Raw genomic sequence first — 25,351 nt, 5'->3', positions numbered from 1 at the left:
TCATTGTCACACACTGTACTTTAACCGTACAGGAGCACAAGCCAACAATCTCACTGGCACAAACATTGAAATTATTTTTCCTGGCTCTGATGAACAAAAAATACTTCACTGAAAGTATAATCAGAGGAAAAAAACCTTCTCATGGTGTAGTGTTCTATCTTTTTTCTTTTTTTTAAATAAACAGGCAAGCAAAAGATTAAGTTGGCACTGAACAGAGCATTTAAAATAAAACATTCAGTGCTTCACAATATTATGAGCCAAATAAAAAATAAGTAGAAAGCACTCAGACAGCACATGCCAAGGATGCACAATCCTCTAAATGCGATATTTTAATAGTGGAAATGTTTAGTGAAGTTGTTAACCTACATTCAGATGATTTTAGGACTGAAATCCTGGTAACATTCTGCAAAAGGATCAACTGTCAAAAGTTTCACAAAGTTATTTAAATGGGTCTATGCCCCCTACTTCATATTTAAGTTTCCATGATGATTATGTGCAGTCACCACTTGACTGCTACTGTGCAACTGCTTTGTAAACAAATTTTGTGATGCAGGCCACATCTACACAAGCTTAGAAGTTGAAAAGTGGAATATTAAAAATATGTTGAATTTAGTAAAGATTGGAACTTAGAGAAGAAAAAGAAAACTTTGCAGAAACTTTAAAGAAATTGATCTGTGTGGGACTAATTAATCTAGGACGGATTCATATTTGCCTTACTTGCAGTCCAAAAGTAATAAATGATAAATGAAATGTACTTTAAAAGGTGATATGGTGGCTTATTGGGCCACTTAAAAAAGTAGGTCTTAAAAGGCTACTTAAAAAGTAGGTCTTCTTTGGCCAAGGGCTTGAATTATTTCCAAGTTTCTTTTAAATCTGTTAGGTATTCTTTGACACATCTTGCTTGTTAAAAGACAAATGGAACAAGTATATATATTTCTGCTCTCATCAAAAATCTCTCACCTGGTTTGAAGTGGGCCTCAACAAAGGCCAGAATGGAGTTGCTGGGTGCCAGGTTACGGACACGAACGCTCATAAAATCTTTGTGCACCTCCGACTTCCTGAACAACTCGTTGAGCTGATGAAGGGAGAGAGAGCAGGGGGAGGGAAGGGACAGAGAGAAGAGATGATAAATGAAACTGGTAATGAGCTCCACACTATCATAGCAACGAGTCCAATTCCTGAAGGAGGAAGAAAGACTGCTGCTCAAATTGGGGTGCAGTAAAGAAACCCATTGGGTGTCGGTGCACAAACTGACATTTAGCTGCTACCGTGGCATTAATTATAGGGACAAGTTTTCAGGAGGAGTCAAGATAAATGCTGTGCTACCCTGACATTCTGATTGGTTTTGCTTTTGATGCTTCTGCCGAGTGCATGTTGTTACAGCCTGAAGAGCTCCATAAGGAGGCAGGACTAAGGTGTTTTTTAATTCAGATATGATATTGCAGTGGTTATACTGAAGTTGCCTTCAGTCCCAAATTTTGGCCAACGTTTTACCCTAAAATTGAGCCATTTTTTTGTGAGAATTCAGTGTTTCCCCGTGATTCTGTCCTTGTCAACGTGGAGGAGGATTAATTGAATTCACACAATCAGCAACAAGCGACAACAGGAAAATCCTCAACATTGTCCTTTTTCAGCTGCTGGTTAAAATCACTGGAGCCACAGGGCTTGATAACCCACTTTAGCGCAGCATCCTCTGAGTGGCCACTTCTATTGTTTCCAGTGAGTGCTCCTCCACAATCTACATCTGTATCTCCGGCATTTCACTAAAGCCGCCATTGTTCACAAAATGACATTTTTAAACACATTTCTTTAAAAGAGACATATTCAGAGTGAACCCTTGTGATTTGTGTAGAAATCCACTAACGTTCAAAAGTTTGGGGTCACCCAGACAATTTCATGTTTTCCATGAAAACTCACACTTTTATTCATGTGCCAAAATAATTGTATACAGGTTTTCTAATCATCAATGAGCCTTTCAACACCATTAGCTAACACAATGTAGCATTAGAACACAGGAGTGATGGTTGCTGGAAATGTTCCTCTGTACCTCTATGGAGATATTCCATTAAAAATCAGTCATATCCAGCTAGAATAGTCATTTACCACATTAACAATGTCTAGACTGTATTTCTGATTCATTTAATCTTATCTTGATTGAAAAAAAAGTTTTTCTTTCAAAAATAAGAACATTTCTAATTGACCCCAAACTTTTGAACAGTTGTGTAACTTTAGTGCCTGTGTTTCACATTCTGTCTACAGAGGAGTTCTCAGACTCTAACAAACCTGCTGATTTGGTCAGAGACACTAATGACTCTGTACACTTTGTTAAGCTTCAGAATTTAGGGACCGTTTCCTTCATGAACTGAATGTGTCTAATTTGTGGGCTGAGGTGTGACAGCAAAGTAGAAAAATAAAATCCTCCAAAGCTGGCTTAGGGATGAAAATCACAGCGGACACACTGGCTTAGAAACCTCCTGATTTTTCGGCGCTCTGCTTTCTTTCGAATGTCCTAATTTATCTACTAATCATAACAAGTTGCCACGTTGTCGAAGAAATGTCCCGTAGCTTGATTGTTTTCCTGCTGTATATCTGTGAAAGTGCTTTGGTGTCTTCGGCTGCATGTATGTGTTCAGAGGGTGTGCTGGAAGATGAAGAAGGGGTGTTTGCTGTCGAGTGGCACACCAGGCTTCAGAGACACACAGGCTGAGAGTACTAACGAGCACACATGCACGCACAAATCGCTGTAAGGTAGCAGATTAGGTCCCAGTGGGAGCTGGTGACACTGATTCAACAGCTGGTACACGTGCACTGTGTAGGCAAACACACACACACACACACACACACACACACACACACACACACACACACACACACACACACACACACACACACACACACACACACACACACACACACACACACACACACACACGTTCCCATTTCATCAGAGGAGCGAGGCCCTGGCTTGGCAACAGAGACATTTGTTCAAAGATCTGAGAAAACGGACAGCGGAGAAACTCGACCAGGGTAAACCACAAGAGCCAAGCTGTGATTAGTGCACAGGCTCTGTGCCTGACCAGGCTTTGACTTGCTAACAGCAAACTGGCATCATGACCATCCAAACTTATGAGCCTCGTATCCAGAAGAAGGGCTTGATTTTTCAAATAGCTGAAAAGTCTTAATTAATCTCACATGAGAAGCTGCTTACGAATGTGGAGTGTTTGGCAAGCAATCGACAAATTAGTCTTTGCACAAGTCCGCAGAGAGCCGTTAGTTATTTTATGGTTGTCTTATTAAGCTTAAACACTTTCTCTCTGTGCAAACTCAGCCCGAATTATTTGAAAATTCTTAATCAAATGGCAGTATATCTATGAGGATTTTTTTTAGTCTTGACATCATCAGAATTCATATTCCAATGTTAACTCTCTGAACCCTGAGCAGTTTCTTTGCTCCATGTTTACTCTTTACTGTGAATTCATTTTTTCACTGCATTATAAAGTCCTGCACCTCTATAGAAACAGAACAACTGTACCTAGAACTAGCCAAAACTCAGGAATGTCTTCTGTACAGTATGACACAGTTTAAAGCCATAAATCTCAGAGAATTTTATTCGCTTCATTATTTATTTTATTAAAAAAAAAAAACTGGAATCAACATGTAAAACATGTTTCTAAGTGTTTCCATGGGTGTTGCCAATCCTGGAAAAAGTAGTGGCTCCATATACTGTAGATATTTAAATACTTAATTTGTAATCTGATGCTGGACCAGTCTCCTATCTGTTCTGTGTAAACACAGCCTGCAGTTCAGCCAAAAAGTCTTCGAATTTTTGTCATGTGACTGTTGGTTGCATCTGAGTCACCAGTGGCTTCAAGGTTACACCAAGCAGTGCAGAATTTGTTCTTTTTCACAGAATGTGGTCAGAACAAATGGTTTATACTTTGTACCTTAAAATGAGGCATGTAACTTTTCTGGTTGAACAGCATGTCAGTGATGAGTAGTTTAAGGACTCATCTGTAACCTCAGTTGAAAAGCTGATGTTTTACAAGCTTGTGGTCATTGATTAAATACAACATGCCTTCCTTAACTTGCTGGTGGGTTTTAAGATCCAGGGTTAGTTAATGTTTGTGAAAAAGTAAATACTGACTTAAAAATATTGCTAAAAAGAATAAATAAGGTGAAATAACTATTTCAGTGCAATGAAACAACGATGGACCATGACTGTGTGAAAAGTCTTATTTTCTTTTGATCTATGTGCCTGGATAAAAGAAGTGGTATTCAATCACTCTGCATATTCCTTTCTACACATTACCTCATGGAACAGATTGCCAATATTCCCCTTTTATTAAAAATCAAATATTAGCCAGGCTATGTTGTCTCCCTCTGATATGATGCATGTTCCTCCCTGACCGCAGCCAGCAAATATGTTTTTTATCATTGTTATTTTTCTATCAGATGTCAGACCAGAGAAAGCACTTCAGCTCAGCGTGGCACAATATTACTCAGCAGCTTTGGAGGTGTCAAGTGTGGAAAACGTGCAGCGAAACCTGTCTTAAGGAGCTGAAAGAATTTGATTAGTCTCTGCTGGTGAAGACTTTTATTGTGCCATGATGCTTTGAATGTTGTTTCAAAAGCTTTTCCACTCTTGACAAGAACCCTCTTGGGAAAACATGAGTTTGGAATGAGACTATCTAAGTGTACAGTGGACACAGTCACAACTGTCATATGAGCCAGCTGCAGTAATGCAGCGTTAATTGACTTTTTTGGGACAGATGAGGACAGAACAAACTGAATACACGGAATATGGCACTTTACGTCACTTTAGGAGTATAACTCTAATATTCACTCTACTTTTAGCTATGTTTTGATCTCCACCAAGCACAGGGCATTTGTGAAGGGTTTCTGTGGTCTCTTAAGACAGCTGTATCTGCTAAAAATGTCTAAAAGAGAGTGTAACAATTCTGTGTTTGCCTCAAGCATCATCCTTTACATCCATTACACAGTTATTTAAATGCGTTGTTAATATATACAAGAGTTCAGGTTTTAGAAACTTTCCTCCGTCTGAACTCTAAGCAGCGTCTGGCCATTTTTTGCTACTGTCACAGTTTTACTTAGTCTGGGCTCATTTTATACTGCAATAAAAAGTCCTGCACCTCTATGGAAACAGCACAGCCATGGCTAGAAGTAAAGAGAACTCTAACATGTCTTCTGTGCAGTATGAGACAGTTAAAATGCTACAAACCATTAAAAATCTGATCAAATAAAGCTTCTTTGATTACTGATTTTTACAACACCTGTCTACAGATGAAAAACTGGTGACTACAAAAGAGAAATATTTGGTGCTCACCTTTTCACATTTCTTTCCATCGGCTCAATAGTTGAGCCCCGTTGAGCCACAATCAAAGTCTCAGAACTTGGGTGATCACTGGTCGCAGCAAAACCACTAATGGCTTCACAGTTCAGCCAATAAGCACAGACTTATTTATTTATTTTTTGAAGAATCTGGTTAATGCAAATTATTTGCATTTGGTAAATTTTGTAGAATAATTGATTTTGATGATTATCATGATTTTGTGCTGTTTCACTAATTTTTGTCACTGATAAATAGTCTAATTTTGGAAACTTTCTAAAAGATAACATGTCTTCAAACCTGGCAGTGGGTTTTTGGGTTCAGAAGGTAAAGACTGTCAGCAGAAATCAGTGCTGAAACACAATGTCCAGAAGAATCATGCAGCCTTGACTGATTCAATGATATTTTTTATATAAAGGCAGCACTTACAGCGCTTTCTATGCTGCGGGCTGTCTCTCCAAACAGCTCTGACTTCGGGTCCTCCATCTCTGGTGTGTAGAAAATCTCCTGGCCCTCCACCTGGTCCAGATGCAGGAAACCGCTGAACTTCATGGTGGCTGGAAGGAAAGAAAAGGTAAGAAGATGAGAGAGTGAAACAGCACAGCTCAACCCTTCTTTCTCCTATCATTCAGTTCCCGCTGCCGTCACACAGCGCTTGTTTTGGGATAGTGCCAGTTTGGTGTTAGTGATGGATCGTGTGTGTTTGACAAGATCAGGTTAGTGAGTGTGTTGCTGACTGCATGGGGGTTTGAAAGGGGCTGGAGTCTGGAAGTCGTGGTGGTGGAAATGGTGGACTGTGAAATATGAGAGAAGAAAGGAAGGAACAGAAAAAGGGGAAGGACTGAAGGGAATTTGGAAAAATGGGCCAGTTTTACCAGACGGAGACTCGTCCCAAAAGCTGACCGTGGCATGGAGGGCTGGGTAAAAAGACAACAAGTTAGACTGACACACAAATACACACACAAAAAAACCCCACAACACATACGCTACAGAGGAAACAGCCCACAGGCACTCTGAAAAGTGCCTTCTTCAGCAAACACAGAGCCTCCCTGTGCGACCTTGGGGGTTCTGTTGTCCAGCATCTATCAACTCTCTATACGGTTTCTTCATACTGCCGCCAGAGAGGAGAGGCTTGAAATAAAGCTGAAAGTCGAGGGGATTTTTGACTATGTCTATGTGTGTGTGTGTGTGTGTGTGTGTGTGTACGGTGTAGAAGGAAGGAGCATGTGAGGAGGCGCTGATGCCGGGCTTCCACGCCGCTCGTAATCAGCAGAACAAATTGCCCAAATCAATCATGGCTGCCCCTGCCTGAGCAACGCAAGGGAGGATGGGAAGAGCACTTGTATGATTATCGTGAAAGATAGTCGTAATTGTCTCCTTAATGCCGCCAGACCTATGACTGACACAGCATGGTTAAAATTGCATGAAAAGGACAGCAGACACTACTGACACACACCATCCTGCCCCTCTTGCCTTCCCTCTGTTCCCCCCTCTGTTCCCCCCTTGTCTTTACAGTACTTTCACGGGCAGCACACATCGATTCAGACGTGACGGCAGCTATAAAATAGAGGCAAATGGGCAAAGTCTGGCCAATAGCGAGAGGGCAAAGACAAGCAAGAGAGGGAACAGAGAGAGAGACCTGACTTTTAATTTGCAAGGAAGACAAACATCAGAGAGGGTGATTTTCCAGCCCACTGCCATGACGGATGTAAAGAGAGAGAGAAAGAAAGTGATAAAAGGCGGGATGGTGCTATTTGACCATCAAGTTCTAGTGAACTGTAAAATGTAATAGATTTGTCAGACTTCCTCTGGCATATGGAAGAGTTTACAGTATCTGGAGCTTAGTGGGCCATTAACATTCACATGAGCATTTGCTGGTTATTATCTTTGATGTTGTATGAATATGATATTGCCTTGTTTAAAAGTAACATATGTACAGCCTGTAGTGATTTTTTTAATCAACAGTATCTGGGCAAATAAACCCAAACTCTCTCTATGGTTGATACTATTACAGGTAAATTACAGGTAAAACACACACATTCTCGACTAAGGTCTGACATCCACTGTGAAGCTTTACAACACAATACTCAGAGAATCTCAGAAATATCCTTGAGTGTGTGAATGTGTGGATGAAACTGCAGCATTTGATGCTTCAATAAAAGAGGAAAAATGAACAATCAGACCTCTAGGCTGTGAGACAGCCGGGCGAGTGTCAATACACTGGATGGTACAATGAAATGGTATCCGACGCACGAGGTGTGCACGTGTCATTTCACTTCTAATGAGTGGAAGATCAGCTGAGCCCTTCTCAGGAGAAAAAAGCAAATTGATCAGCCTGTCGCGCTGCCGGCTTTTATTGGTAACACTTGAGCTGAATGAAGTATCGATCGTCGGTGTGCTGTCATTGTTAGCTGAGATAAATATTTACAGGCTTTAGCAGATTTCGAACAGTTCTCTTACAGTGAAAGCCTGCTTCCATTGTCGCCTGGATTTCACGCCAAATGTCCCCAAATTCAACGTCAACAGAACATTCCATGTTTCACCTCTGTTTGGCTATAAGCCCCAGGGTAAGAAGAGTGCTGGAAAGCTAAAGGTGGCCTCATATCTTCAGATTATGTGGCAGTAAACCCTACTGGTTTAGTGGAGGGCTAAGGGACCTTCAGCACGTCAGAAATGTAACTCCATGCACTAATTTGTAGCCTCAGCTCTTTCAAGTCATGACCTAGAGCTCCCACGGGAGCCCGAGAGAATCGCTCTTTTCACTATCAGTCAGAAGACTACTATTGCTAGGACAAATAGAGAGCAGATTTCAACTGTGGGATAAAGGGAGAGAGAGACAGAGAAGCAAAAGGGAGAAAGAGGCCCTTTATGAACCAAGTGTGGCAGAAGGCACTGATTGGTACAACATCGCCAGTCAGCCTCTTGTAGTCTCTCAACTCTCTCTCCGCTCAACTCCAGAGAGAAATCAACTGATGCAAGACTGGACTGAGATTGACTGGGGTTGATGGAGAGAAAAGAGTGAGATATAGCTCAAGAGGGAGCTGCGAAACAGTGGAACTGTCTGATAAAGAGAAGACTGTGTGCGTGTGTGGATAAAAGAATAGATGGGAGATTAAAAGAAAAGGGAAGAGGCTGAAGGGGACAGCAAGAGCAAGAATAGAGACACTGATGGTTATTCATAAAGCAAAGCACAGAGGCCTTAAAATATGACGCTGCATCAAAGCAAACTTCATTCAAAAATGTTGAGAAAAACTAAAGAAGATAAAACTCATTGGGAATCTGGCAGGGTATGACTAATATCAGTGTCGCCTGAGGCGTTGTCACATTCATGAACATGGTTACCTAGAGTCGGACTTTACATTTCACTGTTGGTGTATTTTTTTAAAATATTCTGCCGCCTACCAGTGAGATCATTCATATATGAGGTGGGTGATTCATGAAAGCATTGCTGCAGAAAAAACACCACCTGTTTAAGGCGAATGGCCCAATACCACTGCTTCTAAAGCGGACATTAAACATGAACATTGTGTTCATTCGTAGCACATCAACATAAAAAGAATAAATAATAAAATAGGTTAGAAAGAATTAACCCTCTGAACCCGAAAAAAACACAGATGGGTCTGAAAAATATGCCAAAAAAAACACTAAAGAACCCTCCCCCCAAAATTTTGGGCTCCCAGCTGCTCATGTGAAGACATTAGGGACCAACAGTCACCTTACAAAAATTCAGGGACTTTAGTTTGCAGAGCTAGCATTTTCCCAGTATCAGTAACACATGTGGGCACATGGAAAAATGTTGCACGTGTGGATGTTTTTATTTGATTTTTTTTAATTTAGTAAAATCGTCAAAATAAATGTAACTTTATTTCTACATTACTTCTGATTTCCGGCATCATAATGGTGTACATTTTAACGGTATACTGCACAGAAGTGAGTTTTGAGTTCCCTTCACTACTAGTCATTGCGTGGTTGGTTGTGCTGTTTCCACAGAGGTGCTGGACTGTACATTACACTGTAAAATGATTCCAGAGTTCAGAGGGTTAACTGATAAAAACAGCTAATTGATTTGTTGCATTTGATGTCAGCTCTTAACAGTGAAACATTACAGACATTACGGACATTTTGCAGACCAAACAATCATCCGATTAATGGCAAAAATGAATAATTGTTAGATGTAGCCCTATATATTTAATCAAAAAATGGTCAGAAAGAGTGAGATTCTCGAAAAATGCATAAATTTCTGGCAAACGAGGTTACACAGACTAATTATCTTTACACACATTGATCATGTGTAGTCACCCCCAAAAGCTCATTCTGCTAAAAATGCATCTGATGTTAAAATTTTTAAAAGTGTTCAAACTGTAACTCCCTCGCTGTAGCAATACTGCTTACTAATGAGCGATGAATCCTGGGAACCTGATTCAAATTTTCTGAAAGACCAGTGACAGAAACCCTCAATATGAACAGAGCTTCAGCAGCCGGTGAACAGGCATCAACAGACAGCGGACAAAGACGCAGACGAGGAAGAGCAGTGAAATATGTAGGTAATTAGAGAGAAAGGGTTGTCGGAAGGGACATTTTGACTTACAGGGACAGTTGGTGCCCTCTGGAGTGCTGGACGGTGTCTTGCCATCGGGACAGCAGCCGAACTCCGTGTTGTCACAGGACGATCTGACCGCGGCTGTGGGTTCAGTGCTGCTGGCCAGCACGGGACCTGGAGGTGATACACAGGGGCTCACAATAAGCTTCAGAAAATTCAGAAATTCAAGCCGCTTTGTCTCTGAAAGATAGGAGAGAGCAATTTTTAAAACACACCTTTAGTGTTTCTACAGTCAAAACCTACAACTTCATTTGCTAGTTCCCTTTTTGCTCCTGCTTTTACAAATGTCTGGGTGTTTTCAGTCTGCTGACCAGTGATTGGACGTTAATAGAGGCATCTGTCAGGAGTGATTATATGGCATTTTCATGGGAACTGATTTTACACCTGAAACTCATTTTGTCAGGCAGAGAACACTTAATGGGCACTGTTGCCGGTCATGTCACACACCGAGCACTGTAAATGATGGGGGGATGTGATAAGTGCTTGCCGATTGTTGCTGCCGATTGGCTGGCAGTTACCTTGAAGGCTTCCCAGGAGGAAAAAACATACAGTCGCGTTGCCGTAACTGTCCCTGTATATCTGGCTATCTTGGGACATAAAAGACATGAAAGTGGCTGGGCGTTCTCTATCTGAAGGATGAGAATGTGTTACAGCAGCCAGCCGCCATTCTCTCTAATGATGCTGCTGGTGCAGGGGGAGTCTGGGTAGAAGCAGTGCACTTTATGGCTGCACAGAGATTAGAAATAATCGGGAGGGGGGCAAACAACTAGCGGCTAAACAAGTCGTAAAGACGTCAGAGGCGAGGGATGTCCTGCTCAAGGACTCGCGGTCAAACGATGCGAAGGGAGGGAGGAGGAAGGGGAGATGGGGGGATAAGGCTGGGGTTTATGGGGCATCTGTTGGCATGTGGTCTGCAGATTTACAGATGCTGGTCTGAAGAGGAGAGTGCTGGCGGGGGAAATAGGGCAGTGCACAACAGCAGAGGGACGTTATGTGACTCCAGTGGGAGCTGTCGAATAAATACACACACGCACACACACGTGCACACACACACACAGATAAGTGCAAATTTCAAAATAGCAAAGATACAAAAACGTGCAAACATACATCTGTGACCTACTCACATTTATACACTCAGACAGTGGTATGTGCACTCTGAATTGGACAAACTCAGTGACATGAGGAAAAAGAGATAAGAAACACACACACACAGAAACACAGACAAGACTTTAACATACATATAAATTCACAAGGCCATCTGACATACACACATCCACTACTTATAAAGAAACATAGATTAGTTCAGTTTTTAATAGACATGTTGAAATTTGCACTGTAAAATCTCCTTGTCAGCCTAATCACAGACTGATGTACACGCACACACAATGCAAAAAAAACATCCAGGCATGCTTGGGTTCACATTCATTCACACAGTCACACATATACCCACAGTCTCAAGACACCAGGTCTCCTTTGCAGGCAGGCTACATGCTCCTCGCGTCCCCGAGCACTCTGGTCAGCCTCTGACAAGAGAATAAATCTAAAACTAGGGAGACGGAGCGGGAGGGGTGGGGGCGGAGAGGAAGAGCTGAGGAGGAGCACATTGGGGCTACACTGCTCCATCAATCCTACCCTGTTTCTGCGAGCTGTCAGGCAAAGTGGATGGATGGATGGATGGATGGATGGAAGGATGGATGGAAGGAAGGCAAGATCAAAAAAATGGCAGCGGCCCTGTAACAGCGGCCAGCTGTTACAGTCAGCAGGACATGTCGAGAAAGATTTGAGACTGCTTCTGCAAACACTCGCACCTCAACCGCGCAGTCACATCATCCTGTCAAGTCAGGCTCCAGAGATCCAAAGATGCGGGCCAATAGTTTCATCTATCTGGCCTGCCGAGAGTGTGTTTTACAGAGCTTGGGTTTGTTTTGTTAGGTGTGGAGAGCAGATGCGCTGGTGGAATGGGAGAAAAAGGCATAGGTGTTGTAGCGACAGCCGATCACGCAAATACATTATTTTCTGTCTAAAATTGAGATATACATTGATCAGGCATAACATTTTCACCACTGACGTGACGTGAACAACACTGATCATCTCTTCATCATGGCACCTGTTATAGTGGGTTAGATATATTAGGCAGCAAGTGAACACTTTGTCCTCAAAGTTGATGTGATAGAAGCAAGAAACAAACAAAACTGCAGCTCTTGTGGGGTGTTCTTGGTCTGCAGGGGTCAGTATCTATCAAAAGTGGTCAAAGGAAGGAACAGTGGTGAACCGGTGACAGGGTCATGGGCGGCCAAGGCTCACTGATGCACACGGGGAGCGAAGGCTGGCCCATCAGGTCAGATCCAACAGACAAGCTACTGTTGCTCATATCAGTGAAGAAGTTAATGCTGGTTCTGATAGAATGGTGTCAGAATACACAGAGCATCACAGTTTGTTGCATATGCGGCTGCACAGCCGCAGACCAGTCAGGGAACGCACCAAGAATTGGACAAGATTGCCTGATCTGATCAATCATGTTTACTTTTACATCATGTGGATGGTCGGGTGCATCGCTTACCTGGGAACACATGGCACCAGGATGCACTATGGGAAGAAGGCAAGCCGGCGGAGGCAGTGTGATGTTTTGGGCAATGTTCTGCTGGAAACCTTGGGTCCTGCCATCCATGTGAATAATACTTTGACATGTACCACCTATCTAAGCATTGCTGCAGATATTTTGTGATGGCTCTCAGACCAATCGAGCATCTATGGGATGTGCTGGGCAAACAAGTCCGATCAATAGAGACCCCACCTCACAATGTACAGGACATAAAGGATCTGCTGCTAACACCTTGGTGCCAGATACCACAGCACACCTTCAGGGGTCTAGTGGAGTCTATGACTCGACAGGTCAGGGCTGTTTTGGCAGCAAAAGGGGGACCAACAGTTACTTATACCTGATTGGTGTACATCTTATACAAGTTGAAATGACATTAACAGCATCTGTTTACAAAGATTTCTCTTCTCTACCTGTCTGACATTGACAGTTGTCTTCTTAAACGCAATTCCCATACAAATATACAGCCTGTGCCTATTTTTCATTTCAAATTAACAGATGATGGCATGAATGTGTTATGATGTAGGCTAAGAGACCATGAGTCTGTCCAACCCCTCCTTGAACAAAAAGACCCACCCACACACCCCTCAAAGCTGTATGGATAATGAAGTGAAAGAGCAGGGATTTACCGACAGGCTCCTCTGCCCCACTGGCCTCCGGGGGAACGCCACTACCCGTCTCTTCTTCCTGCTCCTCCTCTTCTTCAGCCTGGTCATCCCCACTTGGCTCCCCGCTGCCCGAACCCTCAAAAGAGGATGCGGCAGTGGAGGGGACAGGACTGCTGCGAGGCGATGGGGTGGTGGTGGTGGCAGCAACGGTGGGTTGTGGTGCCTGAGGCTGGGTGTGAATGGAGTGGCGGGAATTTACTTGGTTGTGGATGAGGGTGGAAAAGGGGGTGGTGGTCAGAGGCTGGTCGACGGTCTCTGTCGGGGCGGTCCTCGGAGGCGGGATACCCCACACCATCTTAGTGTGAAAGGGGACGGCGGTGGTGATGGTGGCGGCAACGGTTGAGCTGGGGATGGTAGCAGGTGGGTTGGGGGTGGGTCGTTCTGCCGGCTCGGAGATGGTTTCTGGTGGAGGGAAGGGGAGGAAGCAAGGAATGGATGAATGACTGAGCAAAGATGGAAATGTTGGATTTTGCTTCACCTGACTCCAGTAGAACCTCAAAAATCACACCAAAGGAAATGAAAACATCATTAGCCAATAAAGCATCATGAAGCCACTTTATGGTTATTACAACCTACTGCTGGCAATAACTTTCTTACCTCAGCATTAACTGAATGATTATAGCCGTGGGAATCATTAAACTCATCTCCCTGACCCTCAACAATGTCATTAAGAAATTAGATTGAAAAGAATACACACACATACATATGCATGCTTTCATTTGTAAAAGTTACCTGAAAAAAACCCTGCAATGGATGAGATGTCAGCAATTTTTATTTCACAAGTCTTAAGAGTGAATATGGAATATGCTGAATGTCAATGACAGCTGCTTTCAGACTTGCACTGATTATATGTTTTGCCTTCAGATGAGTTCTGTTTCCCGGGTTAAACCACTCCAGTTGGTGTCAATACATTGTGTGTAACATATTTGTGTACACGTGGCATCTATTTGCGCTCACAATATGCATGTTTGTGTGTTGCATGCATGCTGTGCCAATGCCTATGAATTATATATCCATATTCAAATGCTGCCCTCCAGTAGCAAAGCTTTAATCACCAACAGCCAGTGGCTCCAGTGATGAATGATTGATAGAAATGGGGCAAAAAAAGCTGGCTTTAACTCTGGCTTCAAAGACAGCAGACTGCTGCTTGCAGAGAGCACGAGCATCCATCAATGCAACTACAAACACACTGATGTCAACAGATGCACACTAACACACGCACACACGGTAAAATAAAATCACTCCAAATGAGAGAGAGAGAAGAACTTCTCTGCTAAGAAGCCATCATTACCAGTGGAAAAAGCTGTGGTGCAAAAGGACAAACTGTCGGCGATAAAAGAACGATAAATAGGACAAAAACTCCTGAGGGGGACAAGTGAGTTGGCAGGGAGACGCTACGCAAGAGAGCACTCCAGATTTAGTCGAGGCAAGCAGACATGACAACATTGTCGTTTTTCCTTCTTTACGTCCTATAAGTATAGACATTTATTGGTGACAGGGTGAAATGAACAGAAGATTAAAATAGAACCTATACCACAGATTTGTGCCTCATTAGGATTCGGCTAACATTATGTGTAGGACTTAATTACACTGCTATAATCACCTAGTTGATCGGCAATTATTCACCGAGGTGTGAAATGTGATACCGACTGAGACGGCAGAAAGTCTGGGAGACACACAGAGTGTCAGCTCAACGCTCCACAGATAGTTGTATGCAGTGAGATTTGGAGTGGAGTCCATAGAGCAACGGTGCTATCACCAAGAATGGTGGCATGCACATTGCCTTTCCTCTTGGCTACACATGTCACTCAGGTGCCAAGCTTAGTGTCAAGAGGTTTGCTCCCTGGAAAGGGCCTAATGTATGTTTGGGTGTGTGTGCATATCTTGACAGCAAGCTCTGTAACATGGGATAAGGAAAGGAAAAGCAAAGAAGGACTGGCTGCTCAGTCTGTCCAGCTGATACTTCTCTTAATCCGGTTTAACAGTCTGTGCCATTCTTATTTTTTCCCTCTCAGAAGAGCAATGGACAGTAATGCTGGATAGAGAGCGAAAAAAATCACTGTCATCTTGGCTTGCTTCAGCCCTGTAGTTATTGTTGAAAGGTGGTTATTAAGATTGTCTGTAGTAGCAGCCGCCCTCAGCGAGGAGGAGGAATCTGGATATAGGAGACCAGAAGGAGAAGATAAGAGAACCACGGAGGCACGAAGAAGAAGAAATGATAGGGACGAACTGTCTAAAATCAATGAGAAAAGCCAGGTTAACAAAGTGGCAGCGTGAGAATAATGAACAATGAGGGAAAATTTCAGGACATGGAGGAAAGACAGTGAAGGCAACAGAACCCTGACTAACACACTAGCTGAGGGCTGCTGGTGCCATATGTTGGCATTCGTTGCCAATTTGCTGTAAACCTACAGGTGATAACACCATATGGGAGAGGCAGGTCATTGCCAACATGGTGGCCATTTTCTCCCAGTGCCAGAATTTGCACATCGGTACAAATGCCCTCCCTCTGGTGCTCGGTAAAGTCGCTCTTGCATTTCTGGCTGGATTTCTCGGGTATCGCTTCATCTTTTGCTGAGACACAGCAAAGAAGCCAGGAAAGCTCCTCCCTGTAGTCAGTGGCTACTCTGAGACTTGTGAGGGAGCCGGGCAACATCACAGCTCTCTGTCACAAGCAGAAAGATTTGAGGAGCTTTTTCTGCAGGGTTGTGATTTTTTCTTAGCCTGCCCATTAGTGACAGACTGTGTGCAGCAGTAGTCACACTCTGTGGTATAATAAAAAGTTGCAACAGATCAATGTTAAAAAAGATCAATATTCGCTCATTTATATAAGCCCTTGGCAATGCTCTTGTCAAACCACATAGCAGCTCGGTGAGCATTAGCATGCCACAGCGCTGAGGCCGGGCGCCTGGAAGCACTGCATGTAAACAGCGGGAGGGAGGGCAGGCGAGGCTGCAGCGTGGTGAGGGGTGGAGGCAGAGCAAATGCTAATTCGCACCCAGCCACACGTGAAATGAGCTCGAGATCTAACCCCCGAGCTGACAGCAGCGGCAGAGCAGCTACCCGCGGTGCGACCGCATCCGGGAGAAGAAATTAAAAGATCCTCTGTGGCTGTCGGTGGGCCCGAGCGCTCGCCTGTCTGTTCCTCCCCTAAGGGTTTGATAGAGACAGTCCGCTGTGAGGCGTCTTCTTGCCTTCTGTGTGCTGAAATGCTAGGTGTGGGACTCCACACAACCCACATCTCTATTGCCAGGCAACAGAGGAATGTGAAACCAGACTGGAGTTTGGCTCCTTTCGCTGCTAACCCACGGCACTGAATTTGTAATTACCAGATGTTCAGGGACTTATCAAAGCCTTGTCGATCTCTTGTTGAGCATATTTTAATTTTTTATTTGTGTACCTGCAACTGCAAATCAACACAGTCTATTTGAACATCCTTACTTCCCACTGGTAAGTCCTAATGTGGGACTGATGAAGACCACTCCAGAGAGATGAAAGAAAGAGACTTGTATCTCAGTGTTTGGTCACCTGATCTGTGCTCACTAAGCAATGAGGTGAATGAACATTTTTCTATCCAGAAATGTTAGACACCTGGCAGTGGCTCATGGCCACAACTACACAGCTGGCACTCCTCTTCCCCACTGTGCTTGCCGGCAGCTCATCTAGAATCCTGTTGTGACGCAAGCTGGCAGTCGACGCGACAACTTCACTGTACATGAAAGCTGTGGCCTTGGCATAAGTCCCAGCACCTATTACACCAATCCAAACAATGTCCTTCAGCATCTGGACCATGTGGCAAAAGCTGCACCTTCTCCTCCATACGCATGTACCCTCCATATGCAATCCTTCTGCAGCAGAATCCTGGCCACATGGAACTGCAAAGGGATTGATGCATTCCTCAGCAGGGGGGCTTGAACATGAAGCCAAATCCCAACAGAGGGGTGAGAAAGCAAAGAGGAAGTGTCATTGCTACCTTGTGGAAGCTTGCCAAACTTGGCTTTCTTTTTTGGCTTTTAACTCTCTGAATCCCAAGCAGTTTCTGGGAATTTTTTTTTTTTTTTTGCTCCTGTCACATTTTCACTCATTGTGGGCTCATTATTCACATACATAAAGTCCTGCACTTCTATGGAAACAGCACAACCATGAAGAAGGAGAGAGAACTCAGGAATGTCCTCTGTGCAGTATGACAGTATAAATTCTATAAATCACATAAAAGAAAAACACTCTTTCTGGTCTGTGTCACTGTAGACTGTAGCTCAGCCCAGTTCAGCTGTTCAGTTCAGTCTGTGCCAAGAAGTGCAGAATTAAATTATTATTATTATTATTATTATTATTATTATTATTATTATTTTTTTTTTTTTTTTTTTTTTTTTAAACAAAATCTGGTTCAAACATTTAATTTTGGCAATTTTTAAATAAAATTTAGAGTCAAGCAGTTTTGAGCTGTTAATTTTAAGCTTAGATTTGGTTACATTTCCTGAAAGAACCGCGCATGTGACATAATTCAGTCAATTCATTTTACAGTTTGCAAGATCCAAGCTAAATTTGAATTCATGACGCTGTGACTTTACTTTGTGAGACGGAGAGATGGATAGAAAGAGAAGCAGCAGGTGGAGGATAGCCTCACAGCACTGCTCATTATCTTTTGATTGGGGACTGACAACAGTTAGCCATCTATGTGGCACGTGATGCATGGAGGCTTTGACGGGGCTCACCTGTGCACTGTCCAAAATGTTGCACTGTGATGTCCTTGTCCTGCCTACAGGCGATGGTCCTCAGCTGGCACTGGTCGGCATAGGTCACCCCATCTGAGCCACACACCTGCTCCACCGTGACAGAGAAGGAGAGGTGGCAGATGGTAACACATGTTAACTCTCGATAGGCCAAACAAACCATGTATACTTGTTCTGAGCCGTTTTGAAAACTTGTGGATCAAACTACTTATTTCATTAGAGCAGACCGAGTGTAAGACCCACCTTAGTTTTGTTTTTCAGGTCACAGTCAGGTGAGGGGCACTCACAGTGGGCCTGACCGTTCACCTCAATGCAAGAAGCTCCAAAATTGCACTCTAGCTCATCACAAGATGTCGGGGCGTCGGGACCTGTGGGGAGAAGGTTTGCAACGTTACATATTCTGTACAGCTTTAGATGCCTCATGAATCCTGGTGTGTTTTGATTTGATTTGATTTTTGAAAATTTATTTTGAACACTTCAACATAAAAAGAATCCAACAACAAAAGACAATGAATAACTTGTTCAAAAAGGAGTGGGAAGAAGTCGAAGCTCATCTAGGTTCATTCTTCCTGCTTCTTTAAAATACTACCATTTACAAGCTATAATAACAACAACAACATTAATAATAATAATAATAATGAATATAATTTATAATAAATATATACCAATATGTCCATCTACATTTGTACAAAAGGACAAAGAGAAAAGAACCTAACAATAGCAAAAAACAACAGAAAGAAAAGACCCAACTAATAATAGGCATAAATAAATAGACAATTATAGAAAAGAAATCATTAAAGAAAAAAAATAATGAATAATAATAACTTGTGCACACCCAGTGACTGTCACACCCGCTGAACGAAATACAGAATCTTCCTCAATTTGTACAGTTTTTGTTAATTTTGAAGTTGCATTTTCCTCTTAATTGATATCTGCCTTCTCTATCCTGAAACACTCTCTGTACATTTTGTGGCAAAATGTTATTTTTAGCTTTGTACATTAAAATGTTAAGCTAAATTAAAACATACAGTTACATGAATATTTAATATTTCACAGTGACAGAACGCTGTGATTGCTCTGTGCCACTAAGTCAGTGACACAGATCCAAACCACAGTGTTATATTTGAAAACCAAGAGAGTCTGTTACCCCAACAGTTGCAACCCCCCTAATTAGCAATCGATTATTCATCTGCATTACTGGCAGGTTTTATACTAGTTAGAGAATTCTTTTTCATGCTAACACAATGTGCTAGCTTGCAGTGGGGTGGTGTTCGCATTTTTGTTAAGAACTAGAAGGCTACTGAGTGAGCCTTGCATAGAGGGCTTGGTGCTTGACCCTGTGTACCCATAGCAGTGTCTGGCTGTTTTTTGTTCTTGACACATTTTTATTTACCGTAGCCTCATTTTTCACTGCAATATGAAGTCCTGCATGTCTATGGAAAAAGCACAATTGTGGCTAAAGGGAGGGGAAAATCAAAAATGTCTTCTATGCAGAATGACACAGTTATAATGCAATAAATGATTAAAAAAAGGAAGAAAAACAAAGTTAAATTTCCTTGATAATTGATTTTACAAAAACTTATAAAACCTGGAAACTGAACATACAACATTTTTCCAGGTGCCCATATTTGTTACTAATACTGGAAAAAACATGGTTGGTCTACAAACTACAGACATTTTACTAGAAACACATGAACACAGCCTGCAGTTCAGCTGAAAAGTCAAACAATTGATGTCATGTGACACGTTGAGCGTCTGTTGGCTTCATGGTTGTGTTTAGAAGCACAGAATTATTTCTTTTACAGAATCTGGTTACAGAAAATCGTTGGTGAATTATTTAACCAGAAATGTAAAGGAAAGTAATTTTGATAAAATACCATGATTTTAAGCTTTGATTTTAATACGTTTCAACAGAATTGCATTTCACAGATATAAATCTAGAATTATTAGAATGTTGAAAGTCCAAAAAGTCTTTGTGTTTTTTTTTTTTTTACACTTTTTGGCTCTGATAAATGGTGTGATTTTGAGGATATTTCATTATATCATGCTTTTAAAACCCATCTATTTGCTTTGTTGTATAGAATGCTAATGGCTGTGCTTCACTGCACTGTATTTGACTAAGTAAGTGACTTGATTTTAGCATCTTTTCAAACATGATGCAATAGTGGTAATGCAATCATAACATTTTTTACATCACAGACAAGAAAACATTCATAGCTTCATCGACCACAGCATTTTCCTAAAATTACTTCAGTGGAGCAGAAAAAGTATGTTTGGAGCTGTTTAAAGGTGTGCATTCAGGCTATTTTGGCTCTACTTTACCCACATAAATCTCTCCCAAAGCTTGTTTGAAGCCTTGAAGTGGCCACAGCAGGAGCTGCATCCAGGGAGCCCACCATCCACCCACCAGGCTGTGAGTGTGGGGTCTCTGCATTGTTGCAACATCACAAAGGCTTAGAGTGCGCCCCAATGCTTGGCTCCTGCTTTTATGTAGTACACCCTCTGAGAGCCTTGTCTTTTATCTGGCGGAATGCATGGCGGAGTGCTCCACCTGTGCCAGGACCACTGGCTTCATTAAATGTTTGATTTCCACTTGATGTCTGACGGTGCATCTTAATCAAGGAGCTGCAAGACCCCACAGCAGGAACTAACCTTTCCTTCAACTAGCTTTTTAGCTCGTGCAATCACTGGGGCTGTTCTCATTATGAATCAAAAGTAATCAATAGTCTTTAGACAGAGGTATAAACACACACATGCATATCATGAATCATCCCAAAACGGAGTATTATATAGAGAAAATAAAATATCAATGGGGAATATGTCACACACATGCCACTTATACACTCCAGTATTTTTCTAATCACAATCGAATAACTATCTTGCTGCCACTTCCTTCTTTGCCAATAAACCTGATGGATGTGAAGAGCAGATGAAGAAAAATGTGGCTGCTGTGAGGCCGATCCGCGGATCAGATTAGTGACAGAAAACCACTTTAGAATGATAGACAGAAGCTGGGTTGAAGGAGAAAATTGTGTGTGCCTTTGTGTGGTTTGTTAATGTTTCACAAATAGACTTGATACGTTCTCTTATTACCTTTGTCGCAGCCGTTCATGCCCATCTTGCTTCCATCTGGACACACGTTGCACTTCATGCCCTTAACTCCCGTCTTGCAGGAGCACAATCCCGACATCTGCTCGCAGTCATCCCGTACCGAGCCTGTGGCGTCGCAGTTACACGCTGCCATGGACAGGTACAAGACACAAGGAGGAGAATAACTTATGAGCAAAAAATCTGTCAATTAGGGACATGGACAGGAAGAGGGATGTGCTATATAGTGTATAAAACGTGATCGAAAACAGCCTTAGCCGCTGTGCTTTGCTTGAGATACATCTTTGTCTAGGAGTCAGGGGTTGGGAATAGTTCATCCAGCCTTAGGGGCCACAGAGGGAGGAGAAGAAGGAGGAGGGCGAGTATGTAACAGAAACTCAAGAAAACAACCTCCGGGAAGGACATCAACCCCATCATGTTCCTAGAATCAATGATGTCTGTTTTTTCTGCTCCTCTCCTGCTGAACGTGGTATTGGCGTGCAATGTGATGTCTGCTTGCTTTGGGTAAACCTTGTTAAGGTCAGGCCATGGGTGAGGCACCTGCAGGCTTCCTGCTGTTGACTGAAAATGCTCTGTGGCTTTGGGAGCGTATGTCCAATGAAACCTCAGTGGCAGGACACGAGCTGGTCACCATATTGCATTACACCAAGACAAACAAGGGGTCCTGACCCTGTTCTTTACTTGAATACAAATGAGTGCAGTTCATTCAATACAGTTTTGACAGGACTAAAGGACGCAGTCACTTTAAAACAACTGGCATCAAATAGTTAAGTTGTACTCTAAGCTTAGATAGTTTACCTAGTTGCATTTTTTTGTCTACACTGACTTTATAGATACCAAGCTCATACTTCGTAAAAGGTTGGCTGAGACATTAATTAATTTATAACAAAAGTATTTTCTCACTTACCTGGAGTGGACTTGGTTTCATTTAAAGTGATTTTTTTTTTTAAGATATCCTTTAGATATTCTATTTTTGGTTTCATTCTAATAAAGTGAGGTCAACCATGTTTGGTTTTGTTAAAAGAATTAGGAAGGGGCAATTTCTTTCATTGAGAGATCCACAGATGAGTCATAGGACAATGTTTCAGGTCACATAAAAACCATGTAAAACCTCTGTGCAAAAGTAAAATAAATAATATTTATACTGTCTGATCCCTTACGTGTGCATCCGCTCATATTTTCCGTCACGATGCCTCGGAAATTCCAGAAGCCCGGTTCACAACGGTCGCACTTCTGACCCCCAACACCCGGCTTACAGGAGCACTGCCCCGTAGCTGGGTCACATGTCCCCTTGTAGGAGCCATAGACGTTACACTGACAGGTACCTGAGGAGAACACAGCAATGGAGACGTCACACAGAGGCACACTGTCTTATTGCCATTACTTATGGTTTTCTGACTTTGAAAGAACACACTGTCACAAAACCTATACCAACTGGATACTGTTCCCCTATAGACATTTAGTATTCAAGATTTCTGCTAGGCTCCAATGTTCAGTAAGCCCAATTTCCCAAATAAAATGGTGGATAAAATGAGCTTAGCTGAGTTTTCATTTACTAAATTGATGTACACTACCATTCAAAAGTTTGGGGTCACTTAGAAATGTCTTTATTTTTTAAAGAAAAGAAGTTTTGTTCAATGATGATAACATTAAAATAATCCGAAATACAGTCTAGACATTGTTAATGTGGTAAATGACTATTCTAGCTGGAAACAGCAGATTTTTAATGGAATATCTCCATAGAGGTACAGAGGAACATTTCCAGCAACCATCACTCCTGTGTTCTAATGCTACACTGTGTTAGTTAATGGTGTTGAAAGGCTAATTAATGATTAGAAAACCCTTGTGCAGTTATGTTAGCACATGAATGAAAGTGTGAGTTTTCATGGAAAACATGAAATTGTCCTGGGTGACCCCAAACTTTTGAACGGTAGTGTATATCCTTATTTATAAGTCCGCATTTTCTCCATCCATACTGAACCCACTGGCTAAAGGCTTGGTATAGCATTTTCTCTTCCATCTCTGTGTTATCATTTGTCAAGATCATCAGATGAAGAGATTTTTCTGTTGATACAGCACAGCATTATCATAATTATTCCTTGGATTAAGATGAAACGTTTTCTGCTCTGCAACTTTGGTACTGTAATTGCAGTCAAGGACAATAAGCCCCAGATGCGGCAGCAGCCTGATAGCATCTACGATGTTTTTTGAGTTCACATAACACACTCGGGGCACACAGAAGGCAAAGGGTCAAAGTGGAACTTACTGGGACATCCAGCCTGTCCAACTCCTAAGGCAGCCGTTACGTTGTCGGAGCAGCAGCCATATACCGCTAGGCTGCAGTGCTGGGGCGGCGTCAGCTCAGGCACAGACACGGCTGAATCGGCTGATGAGGTGGGAGCAAACAGGGAGGGGAGATGGAAGATGGTACAAGGAGAAAAAAAAAGAAGAACACCAACATTTGAGTGATTACTGTGGGGTGGGGTTTGGTGGGTGGTGGGGAATAATACAACACAATCTCTGAGCAGCATGTAACTTTTTGCCAACAATGCGATTGGCTCGAGGGGCAGAGGTGGAGAGGCTGGCAGCCAGCTTCAAGATAACAATTCTATTTTCTACTTGCTCCACAATGGCTCAAAATCAGGGGGAAAATGATGCTATTACCTCCAGTGAAAACAAACAATGGCATTTCTGGTGAATGTGCAGCAGCTGACATTTACCACCTTCTAGGAGGCATGTTCTCTTCATTTGCTCTTGTCTAATATTACGGAACTGCACTGCCGCCCTACAACCTTCCTGAAAAAATGAAATAAATAAAAAGAAAGCCTGCTGCATAATGTGAAGGAATGTGCCGAGCAGTTTGGGCTTGTGTGCAACGTGTGGAGAGCTCCTTTGTCTAAGGATGCTCCAGCCGCCAAACTAGTGTGACAGCACCCAATACAGAGCTACATTCAACAAAGTAGAAACAAATGAGTTCCCAAACCTGGCGCTTTTCCAGATATTGGAAGAGAGCAACAACAACAACAACAAAAAAATAAATGCAGCGAGAGGAAAAGGGGGTTTGTTTAATGGCCAAGTCAGAAATAGCATTGTTCACATTCTCTACAGGCTTTGGAGTAAAAAGAAAAGTTGTAGATAAAAAAAGAGAAATCTTTTCCCTCCTTCTTCTCTGTCTCTCTCCATTCGCCTCCCAATCTCCCTTTCTTGTGTAGCTCATTTAGAGTTTGGAGGCTGGAGATACAGGGGCCATAAATCACACTGTTACTGGTGTGGATATGAGCCTCAGCCTAATGGTGATGACTCGGCTCGCTCTTTTTCCAGTGCTTTCCCACTCCAGAGATGGGCTTTGGACACAGTTCATTTAACTTGCCACTTTCCAGCGCTCCATTCAGCTATCTGTACTGAGCCTATTAGGACGAGGAGAACTTTTAATTTCATATGTTCTTCCACACTTCATGGGTTTCTCCTCTTCAGCGGCCATTGTCCGGCACAATGCAGCTCACTGTGACGTGCGATATTACCCTCACGTTTTCAAGGTCTGCTGCTGTGCGTTCTCGCTGCAATCATTGCAGCTAGTCTCATTCATGCAAGGGCACAACTGCACGTGTTTGCTTGTCTAGTAAACCAATAAGTATTTCTTTGGATTATATTAAAAATACCTGACCCAGATTTGAGTTTGCAAGAAGCATTAAAGCTTTGTTTGAAATGCTAGGAGAGAGAAACTTTACAAACATGCATGCGGCAGATGACAGTGTTGACACTGTACGCAAAAGAGGCACTTTTTCAAACTCAGAACCTCTAAAAAAAACAAGATTGCTTTCATGATGGGCAAGTGGGAGCTGGTATGTTTTGATAAGTTTCGGGAGTTGAGGTCAAATGAAGTTTCTCCTTACATAGCTAATGTGGAGGGCAGCGAAATTCCCCAAGATCTGAGTTTTTCCATTAGCCAATAGGAAAGCAGAGCCCAGAGGTCTTGTTCTCATAGAGGGCTCTTCAAAAAAGGATTGATTATCCATGGATGGTAGAGAAGCGTGACAGTCAGTGCCCAAGGAGGCCAGCTTAGGAAGGAGAAGAATCTGCAGGGATGTGTGTGAAAACACTGGCAGCTCCCTGATTCTCACTCTCTTCAACTCTCTCCATCCTCCTCTCTTTTAGACCCACAGGGAATCAAACAGGCTGGAATGATCACACAAAATCCCCTAAGTGCCTTTTGCTCTGCTCCCCGGCCTGCACTAGCAAAGGCTCTTCATTAACATAGTCATAGAGAGGAAGAGGGTTAACCTTTGCTGCTTAGCC

General features: G+C 42.6%; 1 protein-coding gene across 10 annotated transcripts in view; it reads right to left on the bottom strand.

Annotated features, from left to right (window-relative positions):
• agrn (agrin) overlaps positions 1–25,351 on the bottom strand; it is a 309,753-nt gene that overhangs the window by 33,307 nt on the left and 251,095 nt on the right. For 9 of the 10 annotated variants that reach the window (XM_035947335.2, XM_055013260.1, XM_055013257.1 and 6 more), the window contains 9 exons: positions 23,322–23,441; positions 22,216–22,380; positions 21,041–21,184; positions 18,191–18,315; positions 17,930–18,035; positions 13,176–13,616; positions 9,936–10,061; positions 5,777–5,904; positions 961–1,075 (listed from right to left, as the gene is read on the bottom strand). In XM_035947335.2, coding sequence (XP_035803228.2) covers positions 961–1,075; positions 5,777–5,904; positions 9,936–10,061; positions 13,176–13,616; positions 17,930–18,035; positions 18,191–18,315; positions 21,041–21,184; positions 22,216–22,380; positions 23,322–23,441 — 1,470 coding nt within the window. The remainder of the gene's footprint in view (positions 1–960; positions 1,076–5,776; positions 5,905–9,935; positions 10,062–13,175; positions 13,617–17,929; positions 18,036–18,190; positions 18,316–21,040; positions 21,185–22,215; positions 22,381–23,321; positions 23,442–25,351) is intronic. The other variant, XM_055013259.1, reaches the window with a different exon arrangement.

The sequence above is a fragment of the Amphiprion ocellaris genome, chromosome 8 (genome assembly GCF_022539595.1).
Source record: "Amphiprion ocellaris isolate individual 3 ecotype Okinawa chromosome 8, ASM2253959v1, whole genome shotgun sequence".
In the NCBI taxonomy this organism is placed as follows: Eukaryota; Metazoa; Chordata; class Actinopteri; family Pomacentridae; genus Amphiprion; species Amphiprion ocellaris.
Note: the sequence above shows the minus strand (reverse complement) of the source record. Positions and strands in the feature narration are given on the sequence as shown.